Here is a 9293-nt window from a genome sequence, read left to right on the forward strand (position 1 = left end):
AAACTGATTTTAGTACTGTAACAGTAATATAAAAAAATTTAACGAATGTTGCATTTAACTTCCAATCAAATAATTAAAATATGTACTGGTTCGGAACCATTTCCCGGACAGGACCAGTTTCCGGACACATGGACACATGTAATATCCGCTTTATTTCGTTGTTATTCATGTAATTGTTTCATCTATATCATTTAGATATTTGTTCTACATGTCTACAACAAATCACTATTTTATAAGGCTGTAAAAAGTTTGGGTTTTTGATGATAACTCACTTGCGTTTACAAAACAACTTTCTGACTTAACGGGGCATGAAGATAGCATTGCGCATGCACAGTAGTTCACACATGCCGAGGTATCAAGTAGGGAAGAAATAATCAAACTACATAATGACTGTCTGCTGATACATGTTCTACTTTTAATTTCACGCTAAAAGTTACGTAAGATGCAGGGCTGTCGATTTTTGCACTAATTTTATTCTATATCTATTGGAATTATAAAGAATTCGTATAAGACGAAATTCGAGATTTTTATAGTCAACCTCGGTTTGCTTTCGTAGCTGGGATTGAACGTCAGGTTATGTTTCAATTGCAATTTTGAAGAGATGAATGATTAAGAAATGTGTAGAAATAGATTAATTACTTATTTTGATATTAAATTAACAACAAAACACCGTCAAAATATTTGTCCGGATACTGGTTTACCTGACGGGAAATATAACTTATTTTAGTGACCCCATTTGAGGCCCCATGGAACCCATATTTTACGTCACAACGCGATGCTGATTACAACATCAGATGTGGAAGATGCTGAAGTTTGTGCAAGGTGGGCTTCATTTATGTGAACTATTTTTTTAGGGAATAATGGTGCCGAAATATGAAAATGTGTCCGGAAAATGGTTCCCAACAGTAGATCTAGATCTAGTGATTTATTGTGCATGTTTGATTTGATTACACTATCTCCGAACATGAAAATATCAGGGTGTCCAGTAAATATTTACAATCGTTTAAATAATACAAATGAAACATTATATGACAGTGGTTATGATAAGCGATTTTCACTAGTGTAAATGGAAAAAAAGTCCGAATAGATCTAGTACCTCGATTGAATCTCGTCTCTTACCACATTATCTAGAAAATATAACTACAACTTGATTTAATGCCAAAATATTGCAAAAATATCTTCTCCATGAAGATATGTATACACTTGTCAAATATTATATTTTCAAATTAATTGGAAAATCGACATTAATTATGTCAAAATCATGGGTGCGTAGCGAATAGGACGAGTAGACCATATTTCCCTTTATAGCTACACTCTTATTTATGTAAATACTTTGTTGAAAGTTTTTGATACACGTTTCGACGATTTATTGATAACTGATCAGTTATTGGTTACCATATATCAAATGAAAATATTAAGGAGTGAAGGAGGACATCTTTGCCACAAAACGAAGGGTGGAGTCTCATGGAGTGGCCGCGGGTGTTGATGGAGGTAGGGTGGAAAAACCTCGCTGGTGGCGTTATGTCGGCAAGGCCGTGAACATTTCTGTAAGTCATGACCAGCTTGGCGTTGGAACGACGTTTGTGGAGGGATAGCCAGCCGATATCAGATACTATTTGGCTAGTACTGCTAGTGGGAGGTCATTAATGTAGAGCAGGAAGAGTAGGGGTCCGATGACTGATCCTTGGGGCTGGTGCTGTATCAGATGATCTTCCCTCTACTACGACTTGCAGTGTACTGTTGGCCAGGAAACTGCGTATCCACTGAAGAAAGTTACCCCTGATGGTGTAGTATTTTAGCTTGCTGGCAAGTTGCTCATGGGGAACCTTATCGAATGCCTTGCTAAAACTGAGCAGGACTGCGTCTATTTGTTCCATCTCTTCGAGGCCTGCAGCTAGGTCGCGTATCGTGAGGATAAGCTGGCTCTCAGTAGACCTCCTCTTTTTGAAGCCGTGCTGTTGGTCCGACAGTATCTTGTGTTTTTCAAGGTGGGCCATAATCTGTCTGTGAAGGATGTGCTCGATAATCTTACTGCATACTGAGTAAGCAATATCGGCCGATAGTTGGCAGGATCACTGTGGTCTCCCTTTTTGAAGATAGGTGTGACATTCGCGTGCCTCCGGTCTGTCGGTACTTGGCCTTGGTCGACTGATGCAGAGAAGAGTAGTGATAGTGCTGGTGCAAGCTCTTCTGTGTAGTCTTTCAGGAACCTTGTCGGGATGTTGTCGGGACTGGTCGCCTCGTGTGTGTCTAGGTCAAAAAGAAGCTTCCGCACACCCTCGACGCCGATGCTGACACTGTGCATGTTGGGGTGGGGACTGTTTCCGAGTGATGGAATGTAGGAGGTGTCTTCCCTGGTAAACACTCCACTGAATTGCTGGTTCAGAATGGTAGCTTTGGTGGTTAGCTCGCTGTTGGTGAGACCGTTAGCTTTAGCTTTAAGGGATGATATGCCGCTCTTGTCGCACCTCTTCTCATTGACCAGGGAGTACAGTTTCTTTGAATTGCGGTCTGTTGTAACCATGTCCCTGATGTATCTATTGTATGCCTGTCTGCATTCTTAGCGGGTGTCCTTGGTGATCTGCATATAGCGGATGTGGTCGGCTTCATTGCCAGTAGCTCTTGTCCGCCGGAATGCCCTCTTCTTTCTTCTGGAGCGGCGTTTGGCTTTCCTAGATATCCAAGGTTGGTTGTAGTGAGAGGTGGTCATTTTAAAAGGAACGTGGGCTGTGATGGTGTGGTCCACAAAGTTCCTGAAAGTTGTCCACAGGGTGTTGATGTCTGTACGTGGGTTATATCTTGTGGTGAAGTCAAGGCTAAATTCTCTGACAGCTGCCTGTATGCTGGTCGTTTCAGCACTTTTCCAGAGGAATATCATTCTTGGAGGTGGTTTGTAACGAGTTGCTGAAGTCTGTGCGTAGATGAAAACTGCATCGTGGTCGCTGACGCCTGGATGTAATTTGCAACGGCTAACTAGTGATGGACGGTTGGTGATAAACAGGTCCAAGATGTTGTTTCCCCTGGTGGTGAAGTTGACTACCTGTCCATAACTGGTGTCAAGAACTGTGTCCAGGAAGAGCTGATTAAGCTGCTTGTGGTTGTTGTGTACGAGCCCCAGTCAACATCAAGTAGGTTAATGTCGCCTGCCAACCAGATGGTCGAAGTGGGGTAGGCGAGATGGAGGTGGCGTACCTGTCTGCAGATTTCCTCCATGTAGGCTAGGTCACTGCTTTGTGGGCAGTAAATGGAGGCTATGATATGATAAGTGGTGCTCTGCCACTGGTTACAAGGGAGGTGGCCGTGATCTCTGCGTGCGTGTCAAGCTCCAGGGATGTGCCGATGATAGAGTACTTGACGGCGATGACAACTCCACCATGTCGGTCTTGGGTTCTGTCCCGTCTGGCTATGAAGCTATAACCCACAGGGAGGACTTCTTGCTGATGTACCGCTGGATACAGCCATGTTTCATTACCAGTAATGACGTCTGGGTCCAGTTCTTCTAGGAGGAGCTAGAAGGATGTACGTTTCGCCTTCAGACTTTGGAAGTTTATTACGAGTACCCGCAAACTAGAGCCTCCTGGTTTGTTGGGTGGTGTTGGTCTGCGGTTGATGAGAGAAGATGTGAACTGCGCTGGACCTATGGAGTGGTTTGCAGAGCTGAAACAGGACGATGCATTGCTGCTGTCTGGTGTGCCTGGTACGTCGGAGAGGATGCTGTAAGTATTTTCTGTGGTTATGGACGTGTTCACAGAATCAGAGGATAGCGTGTTGAACAACGTGGAGGAAAAGTTTGGGACACCACAGCTAAAACAAATCCAACTTGTGTTAGAAGTCAGGCCTCTATACACAGCCGGGTCCATCCCCATGCACTTGGTGTGGTACCATCTGTCATACTTTGTATTGTCACAACAGACGGCACGGTTTGATTTGCAGTGCTTTTCACAGATAGCACAAGGAAATTTGTAATTTGGAGGGCCCGGGTTCGGATGACAATCTCCGGATACGAGGAGTTTGATGGTGAAATTCCTCAAGCCGTCCTGTTTTTAAATAAAAAAGGTGGTGGGCCGAAGTAAACTAGAGCCAGGTTAGTGTAGAAGATGAAAATCATGACCAAAACCTACGTGAACTGCTTCATCTGGTCAACAAAGAACTGAGGGTCAGCTGACGGAGAATCTAGCTTCAGAAGTGTCTGAATCTTGCTGGAACTGGATCATGAACGTAAGGGAGGTGGAGTGGATGAACCATGCAGAAAATCTCGAGTGAAATCGTCTTCGGGATCATAAAATCGCATTTTTATCTCTCCGGTCTGATGAGACAAGTGCGCGCCGCACAAACGACCTTGACCTTGACCTTGACCGATGTAAAACTTTCAGTGGTATGTCGTCTGCAAGAGGACGTTTGGCTATAACTCCATCCTCCATCGGATTTTCATCATCTCTAAGAGGTCGGTAGAGTTTGTTTCTGCCCGCCATTTGCTCTAATTCTGATTGTTGATGCCACAATGTTACCTTAGGAGAAATAAAAACATATATATATACCTTTCTGGTCAATATTTGTTATAATCTTTATGTCTAAATGTATTAGAAGTGTTATAATGAAAAAAAGCGTAAAATACACATAAAACAGAAGATACATTATGTCAAATTAAATTTATCAATAAACAATATCTATGTAAAAATAAGTTTTCAACGTCTGCATTTGCAAGCTGTTTAACACCAATATGTTTATTTAATAAATCAAGTTACACACAAGTTAATTAAGGAAACAATAACTTCTTTATACACATTATCTTATTTTAAAAAAAAATGTTCAATGTTCTTATATCAGAGAGTCAACTGTTAAATATATTACCTGTTCAAAGTCTCAGAAAATTTCGAATCGCACTTCCCGAATAAATAGAAATAGGTGTATTTGTCCGTGGATTTTAAAGTTTATCACTAAACATATCAGCAATAACCTTGCTGTTGTTGATCGTTTCAATAACTGCGACGCTTTTGAAATTCTTACCTTATAAAGTGTTTTTATTACCTTTGGATTCGGAAAGTACTTGTTTCTAAATATAAATTTATGGAAAGAACGTGTTACTTATTTAAGAATTAATATGCAAATGCAATGGGTTTTTTTCTGTTTACGTAATGATAACCGTTAAAGCAATCTATATGAATTCAGAAATAAGCGTTCTTGAGCTATATTTATCAGTTAGGTAAACAATATCATTATTCAGTCAGTTATGATTTCAATACTTTTGTCCAAACCAATATAACAGGCTTCTTCTTACATGCCTGTATGGTTCGTTAGAGTGTTTTTCTATTTACAGTAAACCCTATGCTAAATACCACCCCCGAATAAAGACCCTATTCATAAAGGTCACTATTTTCACCTCACATTTATTGTGCAAATTTACCTGGTCTGAGAAACCACCTGTTAACAAAACTACTTTTATTATTTCCAAGATGTAATCTTTTCAGATCTGTTAAACTGTATTTATTATAACTGTGAGCAATTGCGTTTCCTCGTCATTATTGGTGTTAATGCATAATGGTGAAGACGAGAGTATTGGTATGGATTCAATACCACTAAAGCGATATGCTTCACACCTGGAGACTTTCCTTTTATCTTTAAGTAACTTCATCTTTTTAAGGTAATATATTATAGTAACCGTATGCATTTAGTATGACTAATGTTTAATTTATGTTTGAATTCTGTAACAAGTTGCCGTATATTTGAATAGCTGGCCTGCTATATCTGCATTTAAGACAAAGGCATTCTCAAACTTAAACACTAAGCAAGAATTCGCAGATTCTCACTAACAAATGTTTTTTTTTTTTTCTACAAATAAACTGTGTCTCTTTTCCATACTTCACATCATTGCCAGTTTACAGTCTATGCTTATCAGTCATAAACGGCGATACAACAGTTCGCTGGAAGATTAATGAAATAAATAAATTATATCTGTCCCTTAAATAAGTAAAAATATATGTCCCTTTAAACATTTGCACAGAAATGATATTTGCCATGTGTAATGTATAACATGTCAGGAATGTTATATCAAAAAGCTACCAAAGTCCAATGATGCAAACACCTTATTTTTAGGGTAAAATGTTGAAAATATGAAACAGAAGTGCGAATGTTTGGAATTCCCTCATAACTTCACATATAATTACTTGGCTAAGTGTGTATTTGACTTTGAAAGAGAGTTCATTTAGAGTTTTTCTTTAAATTAAAGAAATTAATAGGGTTCCAATCCTTTTCTCCCAAAATTTAATCCACAGATTTAAAGCGAAAAGTACTTTACAAAGCACTATAAAATGGTATCAATGGTATTTCTGTGTATTTTTATACAGGTGTCATGCAGTGACATTAGTGTTTAACAACGGTCAAATAATTTTTTTTAAAATGTTAAAAATAGTTGTATATGTAAAATCTCGAACTTTGTTAATAATTTTAAAAAGAACAAAACGAATTTACATGCTGTTATTATAAAAATGTTTTATTTCTTACTAAACATTGATAAGATCTTGCAGTGTCAAACTAATTGCTTTTATACGTCTGTTAATAGTCTTATTGCATTTTATTACATAATCTTAATAGGGGATGAAAATCCCCGAGACGGTAACGTCCGTATATAGTTATTCGTCTTTGTTGTCTGCATATACTGAAGAAATTTTGTCGATGTTTTCCGGTTCCGGTTTATGTACACACCGCAGACTGGTTGTCTGCATGAACATCCGAGCACCCCGAATCAGTCACAGAAATTCGTATACCGCGCCAACATGAGTATTTTACTTCTTTTTACGTAATGAAAACTGTATATGCAACTGAAAAACACTTTTAAAACAGTAAGGAAGTGTAAAGGCCGTCACGTTTCTGCGTGGAGTGCAAACAAACAAACAAAAATCCAAAGCCAGTGCGAGAACGCGGTGAATGACGTCACCGTCACGGCTTCTCGTAAATTTTGCAAAGTATGATATTCGCTGTAAGAGGTATGATGACTCTAAATGTAAACTTGACTGTTTAGAGCGAAGTTTCACTTTCTTTTGAGTGTTGAATATTTCTTTGTAAGTGAATATATGTAAAAGATAAATCCCCATGCTAGGCGGTGCCTTAATTCATATTATCTGTTCAGTAAGATAATAATCTTTTGACACGCAAGGACAGAGGTCCCTGGTCACGTGAAATCACGTGAAATCTCACTAGATATCGTGGTATGCGAGATTTGTTGCTAGTGGACATGTATGTTTCCTGCAATATCATTGGTTAATTTTATTGCTTTCATGAAAATCATAAAAAGTCAATGATAACGATGGACAGAGATTTTTACCTACGAAATAAGGACATAATACTTCTGTGTTTCATGTCGAGATATCCGACTAGATAATTATAGTTTTAATTAATTTAGTTGTGTTTATAGAAATTATTGTTGTTATGTGGACATCAATATATTGTTGTTGAAAACTGAATAAAAGAAGAAACAGAATCTGGATTTTGCTAATTCCCTCAATTTAAGCGGACTTGAAAACTGACTTTGAGCTAAAAATATTCCCCAAAGAAACTTTACGTAACATACGCAGCGTTACACTGGCAATGTTGAGAAGTCATTGAAAACAATGTACAAGATAAGTTTCAACATTTTTAAGCTTCAGAATTCCCGTTTACTCATAGTTATAGGCGTATTATCGATATTACAGAAATTTGCAGTTTTATCTACAGTCGCCCCGGCCCCCACCCCCACACCAAAAAAAGAAAAAATCATATTTCGCGTTATTAGATTTTGGTAGATTTTTCACTGTTGACTCAGCACATGTTGTAGAACATGAAAACATAAAAAAACATTTCTGTGCAATTTTTTTCCTTTATTTGCATTTTTGACACTAGATTTTCTGGACTAATACACCGAGGGGCACCTTGGGTCTTCCTCTACCAATTAACATATGATCTATAATTGTGTCAGCGCGACTTTAAACACAACAAAAACAAACATAATGTAATCAGCGGAAACAAAGCATTAGACAGGAATCTCATAGCATTTTGTGGCAAGACATGATAAACTTAGGTTAAATTTTGGATCTCAGGGTTTCTTTTAAAGATATGAAATCAGACTTTCTTTTAACCAGTTTCCTTCTCGAAATAAGTCACTTTTCGCCTCAACTTGTCTCTTGATATCTGATTATTTCGATAATTCTGTTCCAACGTCAGTCCTTTTAAATAAGGTCAGAAATATTAAACTTAGCTGTGCCATTAAAGACCAAAACGTAATAACAGTTTCATTTTGTGTTTCCATGATTGAAAGTATGCGCGATTTGCACCGAGAAATTAGTGACCAATTGGCAGTAGCATACATATTGGCCAAGAAAATTTTTTTATGTCATTTTTATTGAATTAATGGGACAGGTTTAAGTGTACTGATAAGGATTTGATTTGACGTTATTGATATTTTCAATAAGTCTACTTCATACACATTGCAGCACAGGCTTTGAGACCGTGCCTTTGAATTACGTAATAGTTATAGTATGTGTGAGACATCTCGGTATTTTTCTCTGCACATATCTGTCTCGGCCTACCGGCCACGACGATATGTGCAGAGAAAAATACCCTCGATGTAGCCCTAGCTCTGATATATCCTCGTAACACACGAGCATTACATATTATAATTGTTTTATCGCATAGTTTTATCATTAAAACTTATATATTATTTTCATTTAAATTTGTTTATTATTATTTTTACTCTTTTGATTCCCTTTCTGCGCCTCGCTGACTGAAACACTAAAACTTCTGTTTTAGAAAATGTGTTCCCTAGATAAAAGTATCCAACAGATTTCTGCACTGGTTTTAAATCTTTGCATTTCATTGGCCAAACATATTGTAAAACTTGTTGTTTTGTTTGTAAAAAAAAAAAAAAAAAAAAAAAAAAATTGAGAAATCTCAGAATTTCATATATTTCATGTATTTCTGAATTTGGCGATAACTATCGAGTTTTTGAAAATTCTAGTTTATTTATTCTTTTACTTTATAAATGTAGGTGTTTGTGATAATTCTTTCTCTGTGAACTGTAAATTGGAGCTAAAACCATCTTTTCTTTGAAAGGAAAAAAATATACTCCCTCGATAGGACCTCAATAGAGAAAAAGTGTTGCGATTTATATCTGAACAGTTTTACTGTGCTGATTTATATCGCAACACTTTTTTTCTAATGAAACTCTATAGAGATTTCTGTGTTGATATATATCGTGATAGTTTTGTAAAATATCAGCACAGATTTTGTAGTAATGATGTGTGTTACCATGTTTAACATAC

The 9293-nt window shown here is 37.5% G+C and overlaps 1 protein-coding gene across 1 annotated transcript; it reads right to left on the reverse strand.

Annotated features, from left to right (window-relative positions):
• Positions 1 to 1894: 1894 nt before the first annotated feature.
• Positions 1895 to 2524, reverse strand: LOC128553531 (uncharacterized). Its single transcript, XM_053534713.1, has one exon. The coding sequence runs from the start codon at positions 2522 to 2524 to the stop codon at positions 1895 to 1897; it is 630 nt and encodes a 209-aa protein (XP_053390688.1).
• Positions 2525 to 9293: the final 6769 nt, after the last annotated feature.

The sequence above is a fragment of the Mercenaria mercenaria genome, unplaced genomic scaffold (genome assembly GCF_021730395.1).
Source record: "Mercenaria mercenaria strain notata unplaced genomic scaffold, MADL_Memer_1 contig_3922, whole genome shotgun sequence".
Classification (NCBI taxonomy): domain Eukaryota; kingdom Metazoa; phylum Mollusca; class Bivalvia; order Venerida; family Veneridae; genus Mercenaria; species Mercenaria mercenaria.